The sequence below is a fragment of the Giraffa tippelskirchi genome, chromosome 3 (assembly GCF_054371585.1).
Source record: "Giraffa tippelskirchi isolate mGirTip1 chromosome 3, T2T-mGirTip1v1.2.pri, whole genome shotgun sequence".
Classification (NCBI taxonomy): domain Eukaryota; kingdom Metazoa; phylum Chordata; class Mammalia; order Artiodactyla; family Giraffidae; genus Giraffa; species Giraffa tippelskirchi.
In genome coordinates, this window is record NC_137277.1 from 139,018,891 (window position 1) to 139,042,937 (window position 24,047).

At 42.6% G+C, this 24,047-nt stretch overlaps 1 protein-coding gene across 7 annotated transcripts in view; it reads left to right on the forward strand.

Annotated features, from left to right (window-relative positions):
• The window catches only part of MYO1B (myosin IB), a 190,905-nt gene that overhangs the window by 11,251 nt on the left and 155,607 nt on the right, over positions 1-24,047 (forward strand). For all 7 annotated transcript variants that reach the window (XM_081581388.1, XM_081581391.1, XM_081581387.1 and 4 more), the window contains exon 2: positions 23,421-23,564. In XM_081581388.1, coding sequence (XP_081437514.1) covers positions 23,430-23,564 — 135 coding nt within the window. In that variant the 5' untranslated portion in view covers positions 23,421-23,429. The remainder of the gene's footprint in view (positions 1-23,420; positions 23,565-24,047) is intronic.

The following is a 24,047-nucleotide window of genomic DNA, read 5'->3' on the forward strand; positions in this document are numbered from 1 at the left end:
TGGAAAATTGAGGGAATGCTGAAGTTGAATTTTTCCTCTTTCCTTATTTTGCTTAGGGTCATCTGCATGGCCCCCATCTTGTTATGTGTCAGAATTTTTAAAGTTTTCCAAGCTGAAAGAACAAAATTCTGGAAAATTGTTGCTGTTCACTAGCTAAGTCATGCCTGACTCTTTGAGATCCCATGGACTGCAGCACGCCAGGCTTCCTTGTCCTTCATTATCTCTCGGAGTTTGCTCAAACTTGTCCATTGAGTCAGTGATGCCATCCAACCATCTCATCCTCTGTTGCCCCCTTCTCCTCCTGCCTTCAATCTTTCCCAGCATCAGGGTCTTTTCCAATGAGTCTGCTCTTTGTGTCAGGTGGCCAAAGTACTGGAGCTTCAGTTTCAGCATCAGTCCTTCCAATGAATATTCAGGGTTGATTTCCTTTAGGATTGACTGGTTTGATATCCTTGCTGTCCAAGGGACTCTCAAGAGTCTTCTCCAGCATCACACTTCAAAAGCGTCAATTCTCTGGTGCTCAGTTTTCTTTATGGGCCAACTCTCACATCTGTACATGACTACTGGAAAAACCATAGCTTTGACTATATGGACTTTTGTTGGCAAGGTGATGTCTCTGCTTTTTAACACTGTCTAGGTTTGTCACAGCGTTCCTTCCAAGGAGCAGGTGTCTTTTAATTTTGTGGCTATAGTCCATCCGCAGTGATTTTGGAGCCTAAGAAAATAAAATTTTCTGGAAAATTGCCAAAATACATCTTTAGAAAGAGAACTTGGCCAAATTTGACACATTTCCTCAAAAGCCCATTGATTTTAATTACTTTTTCGAAAAGGTGAGCGAGCTTTCCAGTTTTCCTTTTATATGTCCCTTCTCAAGTAATTGTGAATGGAGAGATGGGCTTTTCTGCTAAGTTTGTTTAATCTGCAGGAATTTATTTTTAAGCAGTGGCATGCTGTAAATATCTCAAAATGATACTGATACGAGTTTCAAAGGAAATGTGACAGCGGTGTTGCCTGGTGATTTACTTGAGAAATATTGCTAATTTCAGTGATGTTTCACAGTCAAATATAAAATCTAGTTGAGGGGATTTAAATAAAGGAATGCCTTCCTATACTTTATTCCACAGTTTGTAATGTTTTTCATCTCCAACCACAATGTCTGATTTGAAAATAACATAAATATTTATGTGTGTTCTTTCTCTGGTATAAGGAAGTCTAGTTTACTTACAGTAAAATTTGGATTGATAGATTGGTTGTAAGGAATCCTCCTGCCAATGCAGAAGACCTAGGTTCCATCCCTGGTTTGGGAAGATTTCCTTAGCGAAGGTAATGGCTACCTATTCCAGTATTCTTGCCTGGAGAATTCCATGAACAGAGGAGCCTGGTGGGCTACAGTCCATGGGGTCACAGGGAGTTAGACGTGACTGAGCCACTAACACACATAACTGGGATTTAGTATTTACTTTTCAAAAGGATTCATCAGAGGAATTCTTTAAAAAGGAAACAACATATATTCTACTGTTGAGTAAGGCAGCAGTCTGAAAGATCTGTATTATCACTGACCCGCTAGGCATGGACAAGATCTTATAGCTTGTCTGTTTTACTTCATATACACCAATACATCGAGGAAGAGAAATTTGTTGGGTTTAGCTGATGCATGCCAAGGGGATAGCATGAGTTGTTTGAGAAATAGTGGTCAAACTGTCAGCCCAACCTTAATATTTGCCATTTGTCGATAATTTAAAAAAGAAACAGAAAAATGTAGGTAAAATGCAACAGGAAACTGTTTCATATCTCATGGACTTTGGGATGAAACGGTTGACAGCTTCTCCCCTTGGATGGGAAAGTGCCCCTTCCTTACTTGTTAGTCAGCAACCTTGTCGGACACTTGATACCAAGGGGCTTCCCCTTCTGTGATTCCACTCCAGCTCTGCACTTGCCCTCCTGGCAGCAGTGCCTGTGTGTTGATGTTCTCTTCCTAGAACAGTTAATAACCATGGCAGATGTTGGGAGCCCAGTTCCGCAGTCATGCAGCTGTTAATGTGTCCAGTTGGATTTCTTGAAAGAATTAATTTTTTAGGATCCACGCTGAGGGCTACAAGTATAATAGGATTTAGAGGGAAACATAATTTCGTGGGAGTTTGCGTTGGATGTTGCAACAGATGTGACATGAAGGTAGCATGGCCGCTGAAGGGAGTTCTGTAGTAAAATTCGCATTTATCCTGAAACTAGGCAACTCAGAAGGTCCAAGACTACTAACAAACAGTCGCTTTTGGATATTTTGTACTAAAAAAAAAATCATCTTAAGAACATTATAGAAAGTTTAGGAAATGAAACTAAAAGAAGACTATTGAGCCAGCTAACTATAAAATATCAACTATGACCATTTCTAAATATTCCTTTTCAAGCTTTCTATGTGTTTGTTTTGGAATGATTTAATCATAGAGTTCATATATTCTATATTACTACAGGTTTTGAAATAAATTTTATAGTTGTGTATTCTGTTGAGTGCAATCATTTCCTGAAGCACCTCTTTTTTATTGGGCATTTGGGTTGCTTCTACCACTTTGCTGCTGTAAAATAATGATACTGTGATGAACATTTTTGTACATTAAGCCTCTTCTGTGTTTTGGGTGATTTGCTGATAGTAGCTGTTGAGAATGTGCTGATTAGGTCAATGATTGTGGTGAGTATTCTGATGTACCCTTCTTTAATCAGTGGGGTGGATGTAGTGACTGGGTTGGAGAGGGCTGGGGAAGTGGGGGTCTGGGATGACTCCCGAGTTTCTAGCCTGTGTGACGTTGGGAATGGTTGGCACAGACAGGCTGAAAGTGGTGGGTGTCATTTGGGATGTGGGGCCTCCAGGCAGAGAGTGGGGTTTAACAGATCCACGAAGTGCAGACACTAGGGCTCAGGGACAGGCCAGGGATTGAGGTCTGGATGGAGGGACCATCAGCATCTAGATGTGATCGAAGCTGTGGATGTTGTGAGGTCACTTAGAGTGAGGAGGGAGGAAGGGAGAAGGTGGGTGATAGAAGTCTGGGAGACATTATTTTGTGACAAATGGACAAAGGAGAAGAAGCTGGTGAGGAGAAGTAGTGGTGGGGGTGGGAAGTGGACAGCCAGGAAGAAGTGGCCAGAGGGAAGCCAGGGCTGGAGAGAGGTTTTAGGAAGAAGTATGGTGGGCAGCAAACAGCTGGTGACATTGTACTTGAAGATGTTTCAGTGGCATGTGCTGAGTGAGCGCTGGATGCCTAGGAAGGGTGGCAAAGATCAAGGTCAAAGGTCGGGTGGGTCAGAAAGCTTGGCTGTGGAGGAAGAGAGAAGTAGGCAGTCTTACAAGAGTTTATAGAATTAATGTCATATTAATCTGCATGTGCTGCTGTGACAAAATGCTATGACTGGCTGTTGTACACAGCAGAAATACATTTTCTCACAGTTCTGCAGGCTGGAAGTCCAAGATCAAGGAGTCGGCAGGTTTGGTTCTTTGAGGCCTCTCTTCTTGACTTACAGATGGCCACCTTCCCACTGGACCTTGTATAGGCATCCCTCAGTCTCTGCTGGCTGTGTTCCTGTTACCTTATGAGGACACCAGTCATGGTGGGTTAGGGTCCACCCTAACGGCTTCATTTTAACTTAATCGCCTGTTTAAAGGCCCTGTCTCCAAGTGTTGTTGTTGTTGAGTCCCTCAGTTGTGTCTGACTTATTTTGCAATCCCATGAACTGCAGCCCGCCAGGCTCCTCTGTCCATGGAATTTTCTAGGCAAGCATACTGGAGTGGGTTTCCCATTTCCTTCTCCAGGGATCTTCTTGACCCAGAGATAAAAAATGGTAAAGAGAGCTAGAAAATCCACTTGCAATGCAGGAGATGCAGGTTCGATCCCTGGATGGGGAAAGATCCCCTGTCCCATACTCTGAGGTGCTGGAGGTTAGGAGGGCTTCAGCATATGAATTTGGCATTGGGGTGAAGGCACAGTTCAGCTCCTAACAGGCGGATTCCAGACCCATGACACACTTGTTCTTTCTCCTTCCTCCGTGTCCTCCATCCTGCACACCATTGACCCTCTGCTGCTCCTTGTCACCCTCACACACAGCTGCACGAGTGTGGCTGTGGTGACCTTTGCTCTAGTCTCATCCTTACCTCACCGGGTTCCTCGGTGTCCAGGTTTTCTAGGATTTAGGCCTTGGATGGCTTTATTCTCCTCCTGGAATCAAGTTCATTTATTGTCTTCACCTCTTCCTCAGCTCTAACTCAATCTCGTATAGCAAAGCATTCATTCTCTCAGGTATAAAAGTTGTGTCAGGTTAACCCTCTAGTAAATTTTATTTGATAATCAGACTAAACCATTCTGTAATCTTGTCCTCATGGCTGCTCATTTCACAGTTAAAAAAAAAACAGTGGGAATATTGATTTAGTCAGGGTTCAGTCAAAATTTTTATGAGTTCCCCTCATATTTTACAAATTAATGCTTGTTTTTCCCCCTAAAGTTTCGATGTGGATTTTTTTTTCCCCCCAAGAGCTCATGTCAGTTAAAATAAGACTTGAGTGGGTGGCTATCCCAGTAGTGCCTGGGGGCAGACTATTTGGGGAGATATGGTATTACTACCTTTTTTCTCCAGATATGGTTTTTTTTTGGAATTAAAAGTATATAGAAGTTTAGATTGTCCTACTAGATGCTTAGGAGGGAGGCTTTCCATGCATGATATTGGTGAAGGAGTTGGAGTTGAACTGTGAGTATATGTTATTTAAAATGGTGAGTCACTTCGGAGTGTCTGTATATGTGTTTACACAGTGTTTCTCTCAGTAGTCTATTGAAATACATCAGCATGATTTCTACATAAAAGTTCATATTTTTATTGAAAAGGCTATCAGACTTCTCAAAGGAGATAAATTATGGATAAATTTACTGTTTGGCTACCTAAAATAGAAGCACCCAGATTTTTCTGGGCAAGCTTGAGAGGAACATTTATCTCTGTCAACGGTTTTAAAAGAAGTATATAATTTTAAAGTATGAAACTCAAATTTAGTTTTTAATAGTAACTTCTGTGTTTTTTCTTTCTATCTTTGAGAGACAGGTTATTGGAATGACATGTGACCTTGTACTCTTGACTCTATGTCTGGTTGTGGGTTTGAAGTGTTATTTTTGTGCTTTCTTAAATGACTTAAGCACTTCTGACTGTACATTTGGGACAGAATAAATATGGTAGTTGGATATGGTTTTGAAAAACCAACTAGATTTTTAGCCTGGTAATATGATAGTACTGTTCATTCTTATAGCTGTCTAGGCTTATGGCTTTAAAAAACTCTTTAAGCTCCTAGTGACCTCCAGATTGGCTGGATTAGTTGGCGCTCTTTTCCTTTGTAGAATATATCAGCTGATGCCCGTAACACAGTAAATGCCCAAAGTTGAAGGGCCATCCTATAGTGTGCTCTTGAGTTTCTCTTCCTACCAGTCTATGCTTATCTGGACTCAGCTGTGTTTATTTCAAGCCTGTTTATGCCAGCTTTACTTATTATTATAGTTAATATAATTTAAAAATGTATGCAAAAAGAATTGTTTCTATGAAAATTCATTTGACTATTTTATAAACCACCTAATAAGAGTAAGTTTCTAAAAGTGATTACAGCTGATTAAGGATGCTGGGTAGGATTGGGGGCACGAGGAGAAGGGGATGACAGAGGATGAGATGGTTGGATGGCATCACTGACTCGATGGACATGGGTTTGGGTAGACTCTGGGAGTTGGTGATGGACAGAGAGGCCTGGCATGCTGCAATTCATGGGGTCGCAAAGAGTCGGACACGACTGAGCGACTGAACTGAACTGACTGAAGTAACTAAAGGATTTGATGTTGTTTAGTCGCTCAGTCATGTCTGACTCTTTGTGACCTTGTGGACTGAACCCGCCAGGCTCCTCTATCCATAAGATTTCCCAGACAAGAATACTGGAGTGGATTGCCATTTCCTTCTCCAGGGGATCTTCCTGACCCAGGGATTGAACCCGTGTCTCCTGCTTGGCAGGCAGATTCTTTACTACTGAGCCACCAAGGAATCACAAAGAATTTGGGAGATCATAAAATAGAAGTATTCCCATTGAAATTGTCAGTTATTTAGCATAAGTAGATTAACTTGTGATTATGTAAAACATGAGAATCTTAGTGGCTCAAATAATCACAGTCACAGTGGGTGGGCCATTAAAGGTGAGGTGGGAGGTCTGCCCATGTTGCCCTGGTCCTCAGTCCAGAGTGCAGTGTGATGGAGCTGTGCCCTCTGAAACACTGCTTATCCCTGTGGCAGAGGAAGGGCAAATGTGAAACCTTAGCTATACACCTGAATTCAGCAACCCCGTAGAAAAGAGTAGTGAGCATCTGTCAGGAATACTGCAGTCCACCCCACATTTGCATCCCAGGTGTCTTTATAGCCTCCCCTTTCTTTGAAGAAATTAGACCTGGAAAGTGATGCCATGGAGGATGTTTTACAAGAGACCACTGGGGACTACAGTCAATGGACATATACTCAGAAGGCCTCAACACTACAGAAAAAGATTGGAAAATAAGTATACGTCTTTATAGGGTTTATTTAAAATAATAGGTTTGGGGGACTTCCCTGGCGGTCCACTGGTTAAGACTCTGTGCTTCCACTGCAGGCGACCCGGGTTCAGTCCCTAGTTGGGGAACTAAGATCCCACACGCTGCTGCTAAGACCTGGTGCAACTAAACACACATATTAAAAAATAATAGGCTTTGGCATATATCATTTACTTATGACTTCCAGCCTTAACTGACCTTTTAAAAAAACCAACCAGCCAAACTTAAGCATTAGGATGAAAGAGGACTTGAGTCTTAAATCCTCCTCTCTCTCTTGTGCCCTCCCATGAAGTTAGTTTCCCACCTCTTATGATAGATTTGTCTGTTATTTCTCTTGCACTTATTCTCTTGTTTCATTTCCATTAGTTCTACCCTAGTTCTTATTCCTGACTTCTAGATTCATGCCCCAACTGAATTTCCTGCTGCTAGCTTGTACAGTGCATTTATGCAAGTTGAAAAAGGTGTCCTTTAGGGCAATCACAGCCCCTCAGGAGCTTGACTTGATGTCAGTCCTCACATTATCCCATGGCTGGCCCATGTTTATGCAGTGCGTGAACTGAACACTGCACGGAGCAATCCCACTTCCTGCTTCTACTCATTCCCCCAACAAATTCAGATTATTTCCTGATCAAATCTCAAATTTTTGTTGTCTTCATGTCTGCTCAAAAATGTTTGATGACTTCCCGTCATCTATAATGATATAGATACAAGTCCTCAACTTCATTTTCCATCCGATTATCACCAGTGACTGTCAGTCACACTTGTTGCCCTCTGGATGCACTGATACCAGTAATGACTGCAAGAGGCAGGCTGTGTGATGCTTCCCTCTCCTCTCCCACTCATTCCCACTCCCTCAGCCCACACTCTCAGCCTTGCCCCAGCTCACCTTTCCTTCCAGCTTCATGGCCCAGCAGGGCATGAAATCAGCTGTCTTCTGCTGTCTTTCTGTCTAGACACCATCTTCTGAATAGGTTTTGTACCTCTTGTTTTAAGTTCTTCCTTTTTAATCACATCCTGAGTGCTCAGTTGCTTCAGTCGTGTCCGATTCTTTGAGATCCTGTGGACTGTAGCCCACTAGGCTTCTCTGTCCATGGGGATTCTCCAGGCAAGAATACTGGAGTGAGTTGCCGTGCCCTCCTCCAGGGGATCATCCTGATCCAGGGATTGAACCTGCATCTCTTAAATCTGCCGCGTTGGCAGGTGGGTTCTTTACCACTAGCGCCACCTGGGAAGCCCCTAATCACATCCCAGTAATCATATCCTAGTCATCCTCAAAAAGGATCCTCATGGTCAGGTTTCACCTCTTCAGCCATCCTTCTGTGATCCTCCTAGACCATGAAAATAGTTCACCTTTGAACATAGATGGTAGTCTCTATATTCTTTTTATAGTGAATTACCAGCCCTATGTGAGCACTTGTTTTTTTTTTTTTTTAATTTTGATGTGGACCATATTTAAGGTCTTTGTTGAATTTGTTACAATTTTGCTTCTGTTTTATGTTTTTTGGCTTCCTGGCCTAGAAAACCATGTGGGTTCTTAGCTCCGCCCACCAGAGCTGCCTGTCATTGGAAGGCAAAGTCTTAACCACTGGGCCGCCAGGGAAATCCCTGAGCACTTGTTTTATTAGTTACAGTGCTCCTAAGAATTTTTTTCACCCAGCTAGTTTGCTAATGACAAGGAAGCAGTTGAAGGGTCTCTCCTTCCTTGTTCTTCCAGTGCCTTTGCATCCTAGGGGCACAGGTCAGAACAGGAGGGCTGTCATTGGAAGAGAGTCCAGCCTGGTTAATCATATAATTCAGTTCTGGATGGAAGCTGAGGCTGTGTCTTCCTAGCCACAGGATATTGACCTACTTTCCCCCTCTTATCTGTTTGCAAAATATTTGTTGTACTTAGTGTGTTTTCCCTGTCACAACGAATGTTTGTCTCTCCCTTTCATATGAACTGAATGCTCAAATGCTAGTTAAATTGGTGGAAAAAACAATGGAGAAGAAAAGTTGGTAAGCAGTTTTAATTTCTAAACTCGGATGTCATAATTATGTCATTTAAAGAGAACTCCGTAGTTTTTAGATCTACCTGCCTACCTACTTAAGAGACATGATTAAGGATACAGTGTAAATTTAAAGGTGTTGAGGCCTTTTGAGTTGATGCTTTACAATATTAAAATGTGGTAGTTTGAAAATCTTTTTCGTAAACTACTTGTAGCAGGAAATGAACTTTTCTTAATCGGCCATATACAATGTAGTTCACTATTAAATATTTATCTCTTACCAGAACTTCCCTTGGGAAAATTTACTGTATAGTTCTATACCTGGTCAAACTGATTAGCAGTTGATTTTTCTATAGCTTTACAGGTTGAGACCATGCTGTATTCAAGGGAAAAAAATAAGTGTGCATGTCTTAAAGGGCATCTTTATGTATGTATACTTTTGTAAATATATGAAATAATTGCTGCTTCCTACAGAATTTTGGGAAATGAACAGAGCTGTTATTATAATTTAGTTACCATTTATCAATTTAAATTTAGTAAACATAAATTTTGTAAATTATAAATTTACAAATTAGATATTTTATAAGTTATAATTAATTTATAAAATTTATAAATTAGACATTTTAATTTGTGACTTTAAAAGAGTTATTCGGCTATGGTATGCCTTGTAAATTGCTCTGCTATATTGTATATCTTTTTGTTTCTTCCTAAATACTTTATAATGTGTTTAGAGATACAGAAAAGCTATGGTGCATTTGGTTTTAAATTCAGAATGCTTCCAAAATGAACAAAACTAGAAAAAAGTTATTCCAGAAAATACTTCCAAATTCTAAACTGATTGCTAATTTTAGTCAATTTAGGTGAAGTAACCCCAGGGCAATTTAGCTATTTTCTTTAAAAATTCTTTTCCAGTGACAAAGTCATTTTGCCTTCTCAATTTACATATCAGTGTCATTTTGGTAACATGTTAGCTGTTTTTGTTTGATCAGTTCTCAACTAATAAACATTCATGAAGCCCTAACGTAAATGTATAAACATCTCTGTCTTTGATTACATCGTGTGGATATGTAACTATCCACTAAAGTGGTTTAGTGGATAACTGCTTGAGGAAGCTTCTGAATTTTTATTATTCCAAAAATACTTTTTCTTAACCACAAGCACAGAGACATTACTGAAGATGTACCGTTGAGTGATGCATGTTTTTCTTTTACTATGGTTTCTTTTTTTTAAATTCTTATTAGAGTATAGTTGGTTTTATATAGATTTCTTAATTTGTAATTTTAGATCCCTTTTTGTTTTCATAACTAGATACATTTGTTAAAACAGCCAGTGCCATTTTGCAGCTAAGCGTGTCGTTGTAAACAGAGACGACAGTTGCATGTGTCCCGATGCCTTTCCTGATGGTGATCCTGTGATTTTGTGCATTTCCTTGTGTGCTGTGTGTGGTTATTCCCTTAATATATATATTTTTTCTTTTTTTTGGCTGGTGAGGTCAGAACAAAGAGAGCTGCGTTCCTTTACATCTGAGTAAGTGTCATTGGGAAAGTTTTCTGTGGCCTGGCATTTTTGGCTTTTCACATTCTTTGTAATCAGACCCGTGATTGCTTACCCTGAAATGAAGGAAGTCAGTCTTTCCCAGTTGAGCTATTCTTGCTGAGTCAGTAATGACGGAAGCTTAGGAGACGATGTGTTCGACCCCTTTGTTGGGGAGGCTGAGGCTCAACATTGGCAGTGTGCTGGGTCTCCCTGCACTACCGCAGAGCTGTCTACAGCATGGGACTCTGGGGATTCTTTCTGGAGCCACTGTGGTATTCATTCCAACCTCTGGTCTGTTGCAGAATGCAACAGCTGATGTTTCCCGGAGAGATACTTTGCTTCCTCACCGCAGAGTGCACTAAATTCAGTACCTTTCCCTCCATGGTCACTGAAAAGAGCCTGGATGATGCAAGGAGCCTTTTTTAAGGAAAGTAGTTTTGCTTTGGTGTACCCCAGCCTATTTCATGTGAGTGTCTTTGTTCAGCCAAGTGTCTTCAAAAACTGATGTATAGGGACCCCCACACTGCTGGGTACAAGGAACCCTACATGTGGCTCCCAGGTGCAAATCACTGTACTTTGAACTATAAGGGAACAGCTTGAGTGCTTGGATGGTCTGATCAAGTATACAGAGAACAGAGAGAAGGACTCCAAACCATGTAAGCAAGGGGAGGGGCTAAGGACAGGAGAACTTGGGTGCGGGTATTAGCATGTGGGGCGAGACTGAGACCCTCTGATTAACAAGCCAGTTCATTTGGAAGGAAAGTTGGATTTCCCCTGGTGGCTGTGTTCTGTTTAATAACCACTGGTCGTATTCGGGGTCTGTGCACCAGCCAGGAACTAATCAGAGCTGTCAGGTGTGCCAGTTACACGTGAGCCCTTTTACGTTCATCTGGGGGTTCCAGGTGTCAGGTTTGCCAATCTAAACACGTTGGACTTCTTGGAAATTTTTTTAATCTGCCATGAGGGAACAGATTGAGAGGCCTATTGGTTATAATTTGCAAGTCCCAGTGCAGCTGAGTTTGTGTTTCTGACTATAACAGTGGTTTATAGTTTTTGGCTCCTTTTTCCCTCAGGAACTCATAGGCCTTTTCAGACATTAGCTCATGAGTTCTCATAACGTCCGGTGTGAGTGGGACAGCACGACCATAGGTTCCCCCTAAAGCCAGGACGGCTTGTCTTCCATTCCCAATGGGTACCGCGCTGGGGAAGGGGGTGGAGAAGAGGTGTGGGGCTGGTTTTCAGACCCAGTCTTGGGGGTGGGTGGCATTCTCTGAAGGCACCCTGCCCTTTGGCAGTTGTTCCTGCCATGACTCTGCAGAACTTCCTCCGGGAAGTGATGGTGGAGATGATGCTGTTGGCTGCGTGCCTCCTCGGGGTACTGACCTCCATGCGATGTCAACTGCACATGAGGCAGTGCTCAAGGTTCTTTACATGGACACACCGGCCGGGAGACCTTAGGGCTGAGTAGGGGAGCTCTTCAGGTTGGAAGAAACAGGCACTTGGGAGGGAGAGAACGGGCATCTGGTGACAGCCTCTTGGGAGTCGGGCTTTGCTTTCTCAAAAGAGAAAGTAGACTGGATGTTGTCATCCCTGAATTTTTACATCAGAAACTCAAATTCCAGAGATGAATTTCCTTGGATGCAAGCTTGGGTCAATGATTCAAAGCCTGTGATGTTCCATGTTGGGTGGATCAAAAGGGAATTCTTAGTCATGGTAAACTCTTGCTACTAAACTCGTGAAAAGTTACTCTTTCCCAAGTCAAGCTTCTCTTTAAGAACTGTGGAGTATTCTGAAGTTTGATGATTTAGGAATTAGAGTGTAGGATGTGTGTGTAATGTAATGAGTGTGAAAGCCTATACTCTTAGACCCATTAGGAAGGCTTCCTCTTCACCCTGGCTCTTCCAGAAACCGAATATGCAACATCTCCTGGGTCCATTTCTGTCTCTGGTAAAATAAGGATTTGCCTGGGATCCTAAGAAATTTTGCTCATACATCAGAAGAGGTAGTTTGTAGTTTGTAATCCAAAACCTTCAATGTTGTCATAGCAGCCAGTTATTTTTGATTCAGAAGTCTTTCTAGTTAGTCTCAATAATACAATTCATCATTTCCATAGTTAGAAAAAAACTTTTTTTAACCCATCACATTATAAATTATAAAGTTCTGTCTAGATGCTATCTTTCAAATCCTTAATAACTGGGCCGTGCGTGGGGTTGAGGGTAGTCCAGCTCCTGGCTGACAGCTTTGGTTGATAAGGCTGGCCTTGCTATACCCAGACAGAAACAAACCTTGACATTGACACTGGGTGGTTCCTGGCCCATCTCTGCCTATTCAGAGGTACCTTCTGGGGTGTGGACTCTTAGATACCCAGAAAGTTGCATTAATTGCCTTTCGCATTCACAGAGCTTTTTAAGATCTGAGTCTGGCTTTGTGGTTTATGGGCTTCTGTATGGTTTTAGCTGTTTGTTTTCATTCCCAGTTCAAATCTATTCCATTTTATCATTGCCTGATAACTTAATGTCCTTTGTATTATCCATAGTTGGAGCTCAAGACAACAGTTATTGTATGGAAACTGCCCAGTAGTTAGGCCTGTTTCTTTCCTAAATCTAAGATGCTAACAAAAGGCTTCCTACTAGCAGTCTATTAAATATCCTTAACAAAACGCTTTAGAGAAAGATGGATAAAACCTCAGTATGTAGTGGCTTTAACAGTGGAAAACAGGATTGGAAAATCAGATAACTATGTGAAGTAAAGCTGTGAATTGGCATACCGTATACTATAAGCTTCTCTAAGGAAGTGTGTTGATAGGAATGAAAATTGGCATCATCTGAGCCTTTTCATAAATGCATGTCATGACCCATTTTCTTAGACTTGGGGGAGCCCTGCACAGCACCCTGTGTGGCCAACCATCCTCTTCTCCTTTAAGAAACACTCTGCTTGAGTAAATTGTCCTAAAGAATGCAGTTTTCATTCCACTTGCCCTTAACTTCATAAATACTGAGAAAGTGTTTTGGCCTTCAGTTTCTAACCCAGGTCTTTCTTATTCTTGGTGAACCTCATGAGGCTCTCTGGTAGGAAGGGTAGAGATAATGGAAACAGCCCTGGAAGGAAAAATGGGCTGAGTCACTCCCACGTGCATCCATCTACCTGTTCCGCACACCGGTACCCTGTGCACCATCCCTTGGCCAGGCAGCGGGGGGTCTTCACATGTGGGGAGCTCAGGCTTTCTCCAGAGGCTGGAGGAGACCAGCATGCTGACAGTTGTGCTGGATGCGTAGGGCTTGCTCAGAGCACACTGCTTTTGGGGAAGGGCTGCTCATACCAGTGTAAGTTAGGGGGGATTTATTTAAGACAAGCAGCTCAGCTGATCCTGTGGAGCAAAGGCCTACGGCTAGAACCACTTTTCCATCTGTCCCAGGAGGTCCCTCATGTGAGGTTTGCCTTAAGGGGTTGAGAGACTTAGTCAAGGAGCAGTGAGAACGAGGCTGGAGTCCAATTGTGGAGTCATGTCAGCTCTGATGAGGAATTTCTTTTTATATTTGATAAAATATACATAATGTATCATGACCATTTTAACCTTTTTAAGTGTGCAGTTCAGTGGCATTGAGTATATTTACATTGTTGTGTAACCATCAGCACCATCGATCATCTTCTCAAAGTGAAACCTTGTACTGGTTAAACAGCAACTTCCCTTTCCCTCCTCCCTCAGCCCCTGGTAACCACGATCCTAGTTTCTGTCTTTATGAATTTGACTGCTCTAGGACCTCATATAAATGGAGTCATACAATACTTGTCCTTTTGTGACTGGCTTATTTCAGTTGGTCCGATGGTAAAGAATACACCTGCAGTGTGGGAGATCCAGGTTCAATCCCTGGGTCAGGGAGATCCCCCGCAGAAGGGAATGGCAACCCACTCCAGTATTCTTGGGGCTTCCCTGGTGGCTCAGATGGTAAAGAATCTGCCTGCAATGTGGGAGAACTCTGCAATGCGGGAGACGTGGGTTCAATCCCTGGGTCAGGAAGATCCCCTGGAGGAGGAAATGGCAATCCACTCCAGTGTTCTTGCCTGGAGAGTTCCATGGACAGAGGAGCCTGGCGGGCTACCATCCATGGGTTCACAAAGAGTTGGACACAAATGAGCGACTAACACTTTCACTATTTCAGTTAGCATGATGTCCTCAGGTTTCGTCTGTGCTACAGCATGTGTCAGAATGTGCTTTTTTTCTTAAGGCTGAATGATATTCCTGTTTGTGTGTCACATTTTGTTTTGTGAATAATGCTGCTTTGAACATGAACATTTGAGTCTCTCCTTTCAAATTCTAAAGTAGAATTGCTGGGTCATATGGAAGTTCTCTGATCTTTTTGAGCATCTCCTAAGGAATTTGAATATTAAAAGATGCTGGAGAGTTATTGGAGGATTTAGAGCAGTGCTTACGTGATCAATGGAGAAGGAAACCTATTCTAGTATTCCTGCCTGGAGAATTTCATGAACCTGGTGGGCTACAGTCCATGGGGTCATAGAGTCAGATACGACTCAGTGACTTTCACCTACCTGATCAAACTGTGATTTAGAAAGGCACCTTGCGTGGTGTGGCGCATGGGTGGGGGGGAGGGGGGTCCTGGCAGAAGCGGTGGTGAAGACAACTTAGGAGGTTGCTGCCTTCAGGGTGAGAAATGGTGAAGCCTGAACTGGGGCAGTCCCAGTGGGGAAGGGTGGGAAGGGATGGAGCGGGAGTGATTAAGCTGATATAATCAAGGTGATACATTGTGTGGGGAGTTAGAGACAGGGAGAGACCAAGGGTGAGAAACTGGATCAGTTGTGACTGTGGAATTTAGGAGGAGTAAGATGGTTTTGTGATGTGTGATGGTAGAAGAGATGTGGATGTGTACTGATAGGTTAGAAACAGCCAAGTGGTAGAGATGATTGGTGGGCAGGCGGTTGATACTGTGGGTTGCTAATTTGGGGGTGGGGAGATGGTAAAGAGGGGCTTGCTTGGGGGGTCAGAGGGTGAAGAATCCACCTGCAATGTAGGAGACCTGGGTTCAGTTCCCGGGTTGGTAAGATCCCCTGGAGAAGGGAATGGCTACCCACTCCAGTATTCTTGCCTGGAGAATTCCACGGACAGAGGAGCCTGGTGGGCTACAGTCGATGGGGTTGCAAAGAGTCAGCCATGATTGAGCGACTAAGCACACACACAGAAGGTAAAGAACAGAGGGGCAGATGGCCATACAATTTGGCTGAATTTTAAAGTGTTGGATATTATTGGTGTAGCTCCAGAGTTGCATAGCTCCCATGGATCTATTTCACATTCCTACCTGAGGCAGAAATACTTATATAGATCAATTTATAAAGCCAGAAATGATGGCCGTTTCACTGGTTATAAAAATCAGGTTTTCTAGGGATTCTAATCAATCCAGAAGGATTTAAACTAAAGCATGAGGCTGTTGGATTTGGCTTATATTCTTTTTGCTCATCTACATTTTCTGATTTCTTTTTTCCTCTAGTGAACTCGTGTTGCTTTTAATCATTAAGATGCTCATTTGAAATTTCAAAAGTCACCTATTTTTTGTCTCGACTCTCTTACTAGACTGTGAGCTCCTGGGGAGTGCATGGGACAAGGAAGTACCATGATTATTCACTGTGTCCCTAGCACTTAACACAATGCCTGGGACCAACAGGGCTGAATAGCATAAGCGGTGGTTGAACCAAATTGAATGGAAATTTAATCAGACTTTTCTCAAAGATGAGGTTGCTGCTATTTTGAAAGATCCAGGAAGGAAGTTGCAGGATTTTTTTTAGTCACTTAGCCCATTATATTAGGTACTGAACCACGTGCTATAGACTTGGCCTCTCTTTCGCCTTTGTTTTGCTATCAGGATTTGCTGAGTCTTATTTTATTCATGAAATCTTGCCACATTGGCCTTGTTTTCTTACTTAAATGTGTTTCTCATGTTATCCTTAAAAGCATTAGCGATGTCTTTGGGAGCCAAATAGCTCAATTCTATTTCCTGTCCTTTGTTGATAGTATTGTGTTTTTAGAGGAATGGATCAAAATGGCTTAAAGCCACAGTCATTATTTTGCCTTCTGGTCGGCTGGGAGGGAACCACCCAACCCAGGATGGCAGCTGTGAGAATGTGCACTATTGAACAACTCAGTTGTCAACCATAAATTTGCATACTTGTTTTCCTTTTGTGTTTGTCTGAATGCCTGCCATGTGCCAGAGGCTGTGCACTGTGCCTTTGGGGAAATAAAGATGAATAAGGGTGACTCTTGACACCATGGAGCTGATTTTTCCAGAAAAGGGGCTATGAAGCATACAAGACCATGGCACAAGGAGGTTAATGAAGGGAACTCAAATCAAATAACAGTGGTTACTATGATAAGAAGATTCCTCGAAGGCTCTGCCTCTGATGTATATTATAATAGGTGTATTTCAGACATCCTCATTTACAGTTACCAGAGCAGTAGATAACCTGCTTTCATTAAGATTTCCTGCAAGTGGCTTTTATGGCTTTGCCTAAGAAATTCCTTAACATTTTAAAATTTGTTTATTGTTTATATCATGTATTTATTTATTTTTTGGCCATACTGGGAAACTCACAGGATCTTAGTTCCCCCACAAGGGATTGAACCTGGGCCATGGTAGTGAAAGTGTCGTTAAGAGTCCTAACCACTGGACTGCCAGAAAATTTCCATTATTTACTATTTTTTTAAGTTGAATGGCTCAGATGGTAAAGAAACTGCCTGCAATGCAAGAGAACCAGGTTCGATCCCTGGGTGGGAAGATCCCCTGGAGAATGGAATGGCAACCCTCTGTAGTATTCTTGCCTGGAGGAATCTTTGGACAGAGGAGCCTGGTTGATGACAATCCATAGGGTTGCCGAGAGTCAAACACGACTGAACGACTTAACACTTTTTTTTCATCGTTGATTTACAATGTTGTGTTAGTTTCTGGTGTGCAAATGATTCAGTTTTATATGTATTCTTTTTCATATTCTTTTCCATTATGGTTTATTACAGGATATTGAATATAATTTCCTGTACCATACAGTAGGATCTTGTTGTTTACCTGTTTTATGTAATAGTAGCTTGTAGTCCAGGGTTTCTTCAAGTTTAAAATTGTGTTCATAAATCATTGTTAATCCTTGTTAACCATTGCCCAGCTCAGCTCTGATTTGAGAATGTTCTTTCAGATTCTACAGTAAAACTGTTTCAAATTAAAAATACACATTTGTTCTCATCTGTGGCATTCTGAGGCTTTTTAGTAACGTGGGAGACCAACAGATAATATATTTCAGCTTAAAATGCATCTCTTATTTAGTCATTAAATTACCGATTACTTGGGAATAACTTTTCAGTGTTGCTGTTTTGATGTCAATAGTAGAATGGCCATGCTCTTCATAAGAATCTACTGTCTGGTTTGGCCATGTCTATGTGGGGCTGTTGGCTTGGGGAATGCTGGTCTTGACATCTTCAGGCATAGACAATATTAACTTGGTAGGTGACTTGTAATTTAAGGTTGGGACTGAGTAAACTACTCATATATAAATGTTAGGTTATAGATGGCATTTTAAGATGCTGTAGGGTGTTTATGTTTCATTCTTTTGGACTTTGAGGGATTTTTGAAATGATGCTTTTCAGATTTTAAATGGTATTTTTATGCTGCAAAAGATGCCAGTAAATGAATTGGTGTACACTGCAATATAGGTAGTAAATTTTTGAAATGAGAGTAAGTGGGGGAAGGAATGGTTGTGATCATATATTTTTTTCTTGGATGGACAAACAGGTGAAAAGAGCTCGTGCAGCCATGGAGTCACCTGTTATCAGTTGGTGAGCTTCTGGCTGGGCTGAACCAGCGCCCTTAGGTGGAGGTCCTGCTTCCAGGTTCCCCAGTGGTCCTCTGAAGACTCCTCCAGTCATTGTATTTTGTGGATTGCTTTCTCCAAGGTTGGGAAAAAAAGATTGGTTTCACATAATATTGAAGATCGAACAGTGGTTTAATACTTATATTGGGCACAATACTTAGTGTTCAAGTCAGTAAAGGATCTTGGTCGGGTGTAATGCAGGAAGGATGTAGGAACTGACAGAATTGCTGAAAGGTCAGAGGACCAGGAAGGATATAGGCTTAGAAGGTAGGCAGGAACCTCCGAAAGACTGGGGGACTGGGCAGCGAGATCCATAGCAGAAGCCAGGGCACGGGAACCACCTGGTCTTCATGCTGCTGCTGTCATGCAGTGAGTAATGAGTATAACCACCAGCTGTCATCATGTCCCGGGAACTCCTGGCCATAGGGTTGCAAAGAGTTGGACACGACTGAAGTGACTTAGCACGCACGCACGCAGGCCATGTTCTTTGGGGGTGGAGAAAGCACATCTGTCTCCTTCAAATTCTGTAGTGAGAATTGGGCATTACTTCTCACTAGTTACTTGTCATAAGGTAACTTGGATTCCCTGAAAGGGGGAAAAAGAGTAAGTAAAAGTGTGATAGTTGCTCAGTTGTGTCTGACTGTTTGCGACCCCATAGACTGAAGAACAGACCCCATGGACTAGCCCACTGGGCTCCTCTGTCCATGTCCTGGAGAATCCAGGCAAGAATACTGGAGTGAGTTGCCATTCCCTTCTCCAGGGGATCTTGTTGACCCAGACGTTGAACGTAGGTCTCCTGTATTGCAGGTGGATTCTTTACTGGAATAGGATTGTATACAAGATAGTGTCTTCATTAAAAAAAAAAAAAAGGCAAATGGCTCCTCTGGCTCCCCTTGTGGCTGCCCAGCACTCACATATGCCTTTCTTTCTGTACTTCGGCTTAAGAAAATGAAATGCTCCAGCCAGCATCATGCAGCTCTTCCCCGTGTGGCTGAAAACATAGCTGCCCCTCCACAGAGGGTATCAAGAAGATCTCTTTTGTCCGTTGTCTTCTGTGGCCCCATCTAAAGTGGAGTGTAGGGGATGATGGCTTTGTCATATTTTAACAGTTCTTGTTTTTAGTTTGTTTTATGAATTGGAGGTCTTGGTGTTGCTTGTCTTAAAGATTAAGCACTTGTCACTGTCAGCCAGACTCCCTTAAAAATGTTATTGGCTTTCAAGGTTCACTGCTTCCATGGACTAATAAAAAACAGTACGTGCGTGCTAAGTCACTTCAGTCTTGTCTGACTCTTTGTGACCCCCTGGACTGGAGCCCGCCAGGCTCCTCTGTCCATGGGATTCTCCAGGTAAAAACACCGGAGTAGGTTATCATGCCCTCCTCCAGGGATCTTCCCCACCCAGGGATCTAACCCCTGTCTCTTACATCTCCTGCATTAGCAGGCAGGTTCTTTATCGCTAGTGCCACCTGGGAAGCCCCAATAAAAATCAGACATACTACCAACCCCTAAGGTTTTGAACCTAGAACCTGATCTGAGAACTTGTCTCTGGGCAGTTGGACCTGGCCTTAGCTCTTGGTGAATGGAATCCACCTGGGAATAGTTAAGCTTAAGAAGCAGTACCTTGGGTGATATTTCCCCTGCGTTCCATCTTCACTGTGGGTGTGCTATCCTGTTCTCGGGCTGTAGAGATGAAACAGTTGGTTCTTGGGATAGAGGACGTCTCTGCATCTCCTGCCTCCAAGCAGAGTGACTCCTCTTAGAATCATATGTTCTCCTCTCTGGCTTTTGGACAGGCTAGTTTTATAGCTTTCTTGTAGATCTTCAACGAGTAGCCCACACATACTCTAGCATTGGATTTTTTTTCTCACATTCTCAAAAGTTGCAAGCACAAGGTCCATGTTTTAAGGCACAACAGGCCGTGGTTTAATCACCTGTTTCTCTGTTCAATATCAACGGTGGTCTTGCCAGTCCAAATTAGTAAGTAGGTCCTCATGCCTCCACCCTTGCTGCCTTGGCTTAGCCGGTTCATGCTCTTTAGTGTGTTATTTACAACATTCTGTTTCCTTGTGCCACCTTCTTTTATTGGGTAATATGCTTTCTGTCCAAATAATAATAACTCCAACAACTTAAACAATAAGGAGAATTAGTTGGCCTCTGTGACTGAAAACTTGCGAGCTGTGTGGCAGGCTTCAGGTGTAAACCTTTCCAGAGGTTTGTTATGTCATTGGGTTATTTTCTTTCCTTGTCCTCCTCTGTGTACTGTTTTCCTCCTCAGACTAGCTCCCTCATAAAAGCAGACCCCATGGACTGTAGCCTGCTAGGCTCCTCTGTCCAGGGGATTTCCCATAATAATACTGGAGTGGGTTGCTATTTCCTTCTCCAGGGGATCTTCCCAACCCAGGGATCGAACCTGGGTCTTCTGCATTGCAGGCAGACTCTACCATCTGAGCTACCAGGGAAGCCCCAAAAGCAGTCATGATTGCGGCAATTCCTAGTACCACATCTGTAAATCATGCCACCCAGAGGTAGATGGAACCTTTGTCCTAATACTCCAAGCCAAAGCTTCAGGCTCAGTTAAATGACCAGCCCTGAGTCAGCTCTTGTGGCTGGGAGATGGAAATGTGTTCATTGCCACAATCTAGATCACATGCTGTATTCCTGGACATGAGATAAAAGTGGCTTCCTTGAAACAACGTGGATTCCCCTGGGGGGCCTTGGGAAGGGTGCAGATGGTGAGCTTGTATGCATCAAACACAAAGTGTCCTCGGTGCTCTCCATGTGTTCCCATGTGGATTCTTCTGATAGTTTATGGAAACCTTGAGTTAGCAAGTGATTCTGAAATTTGTTCCTGTAGTCAGTGTTGCTCTTTCAGAGAAGAAACAAATCAGTTTCTTCTGGCTGAGCGAAATATACGGGCTAATTTTGTTGAGAATTCAGAGTGAACCAACCAGGCCTGGAGATGGTAGTCAGGGAAATCGATCCATTTGTGTGAAGATAAGAAATATCTCTGTGCCATTTTATCAGGGTTCCAGTTTCACCAGAATGAGAATGTGGGGGAGGGTATCACTGTTTGCTCCCCTAGAGAACCTAGATGCGAAAAAAAAAAACTGGTATGAAACAAGACTGTGCTGGCTGGACTAAGTGGATGTTGGTATCACCTTTTCTGTTGGTTTGCTTTATTGTGGTATTTTGATTTGCGAAAGTTGTGTTTTCAGAGTCTTTCCCTTTTACCCACTGCCTATAACAGCATTTGTTTTGCCCTCTTCCGCCCTTGTCCTTAGGACTGATTATGAAGTTGGAAAGAAGTGTAAAAATTAGAACGCATACTCTCGCTTGAAACTCGTATTTGAAATGATGGTGAAGCAGGTTTAATTACAGAGAAAGATTGGCTGCTTAATTACTGTTACCTGCCATGAAGCTGTTGTCTTTCTGTAGCTGTTTCCATAAATAGACTTTATATACAGGAATCTACCCTGGGGCAAAGAGTTCCCATTCGGCCTCTTTACTTAATTCAAATTGCTGGGTTGAGGTGGTTATTTTTGAAACTCCTCTCAGGTTGACTTCTCCCTTAATCCCTAAGCCTTCTTCCCTCATCTGCCAAATTACATGTAATGTATCGCTGCTAGATTGCTTTTGGCATTTCTCAAGTCTGAGAACTTGAAATTTGATTGAAATGTTAATTTATTGCGACAGAATTTGGGCACTCACTTTCCTATTCCTGAACAAGTCTCTGAGAACTTGGTGTGGGCCCAGCCCTCTCTCTGGCTTCTGTGCGTCTCTAGAGCATGGCAGGTCCCCCACCTCCACCTGGAAGAGTCTGGCCTAGTTCAAGGTTTGTGAAACCATTCTTGGTGCGACTGTTGTTGGGTTTTAGCATTACCTAGGGCTGTTTATTCCAGGTGTAGTTGGCATGATATTTAAAAAGATTAACAAAGAAGTTAACTTTGTTTTCCTTCTTTTGATTATTAAATAGTTCCTTATTGGTTGCTTTTGTTTATCGGAGAGCCTTGCTGCTGGTTCTTAGTTTCTCTGTTTTGTCTTTTCAGTACACACTTAAAATTTTTTTTTTTAATGTTGTTGTTGTTCAGTCACTCAGTCATGTCTGACTCTTTGCAACCCCACGGAATGCAGCACGCCAGGCTTCCCTGTCCTTCACCATCTCCCGGAGCTTCCTCAAACTTATGTCTATTGAGTCGGTGATGCCATCCAACCACCTCGTCCTCTGTCGTTCCCTTCTCCTCCTGGCTTCAATCTTTCCTAGCATCAGGGTCTTTTCCAGTAAGTCAGCTATTCGTATCAGGTGGTCAAAGTAATGGAGCTTTAGCTTTCAGCATCAGTCCTTCCAATGAATATTCAGAGTTGATTTCCTTTAGGATTAACTGGTTTGATCTCCTTATTGTCCAAGGGACTCTCAAGAGTGTTCTCCAGCACCACAGTTCAAAAGCATCAATTCTTCGGTGCTCAGCTTTTTTTATGGTCTAACTCTCATATCCACACATGACTATTGGAAAATCCAAAGCTTTGACTAGATGGACCTTTGTTGGAAAGTAATGTCTCTTTGCTCTTCTAGCAGTGTGTCTGTTGGAATGAGCATTAAGAATACTGAGGTCACTCTTGGCAGGTTATATTATATAGGCAACCTCTGATTTTCAAGTGGGGTGTATTCTTTTCTATATCAGTCGGTGTTGACTCCTGGAATGAAATTTCTTCCCATAGGTATAGTATTATAAGTGGTGATTTTGTTCTTTTAACACATAAATGTAACACAGTCCTAACTAACCATAAGCAAAATCTCTTAATCTTTCTGAGCTTCCTTATCTTAAAATGGGTATGATGATAACAATTTACGTCATAGAATTGTGAGGATTAAATTAATTGACGCACAGAAAGTTGTTGAGATAGCATCTGGTATGCAGCAAGTACTCTGTAAATGTTAACATCATTTTAAACACATTATTTTTGGGAAAATGGCATTTTGCATTTCATCATGGAATACTGGGTGATGCCACTTGGGGCAGCAGGTTTCTGTGGGTTCAAGTCTGACATTGGTAGGCAAGGGCTGGTGGAAAGGGGTGGGTTGGGTTCTCTTGCTAGTGTTTTGCAACTTCCGGTTGGGGAGAGGCGATGATCTAAAAAGAAGGAAACAGCAATCCTGGCTACCCAGTGGCTCTTTCAGTAGATGGACTTTGCTTGGGGTGGTGATGACTGGGAGGGAGGTTCATCTGTGGTGGCAGGTTGGCAGTTGCGACTTCTAGCAGCTTGGCAGTGACTGCAGCCTCCCCCCCCACCCCCAGGCTTCTGACTTAGATTGTAGGGAGGGAGAGGTTACAACATTGGTGAGGAAAGTGAGGACCATTTGGAATTAGCAGTGTTTCATTTCTCCATTGGTGCCAAGAACCCATCTGAACTAATCTTGCTCATTTAAATTGTCCCTTTCTCTTTCTTTCTTACAGCAAGAGACTATGGCCAAGATGGAGGTGAAAACGTCACTGCTGGACAATATGATTGGAGTTGGAGATATGGTTCTTTTAGAACCTCTCAATGAGGACACTGTCATCGACAACCTCAAGAAGCGCTTTGACCACAATGAGATATATGTGAGTGTGCATGGGAGGTCATCTGGGGAGTTTAGACTTTGCATTTTATGATGCAGAGCAGGCTTCTCTTCCTCAGACTCTTCTTTTTTCTGGGTGTTTATTGGAGTCCAGAGGTATTTGTTGATACCCTCAGGAAGAATTTCGTGTTTGCTCACTTGGTACGTGAGTAATGTTGATGAGAGTCGCGTGAGTCTCTTCCCACACATGGTGTCTGCTGACCGGGCAGAGTGTTGCACTCGATGTTGAGGGTATTCAGAATTAAGTGGAAGACTCAGTTCTGCCCTCTGAGGGACATATGCTCAGGAGGAAGTTTGAAATCCAGAAGTGTCTTCTTGGATACCGACATAAGATTAAGTAGTCTAACCTTTGAGAAACCACTTATTGAAATGCAAGGCAGTCAATGTCAAAAGAGAGAGAAACCTTCTTGACATTTGTAGTAGAGACAGGAGCAAATTACCAGCTATGAATATGTGTCCGTGGAGA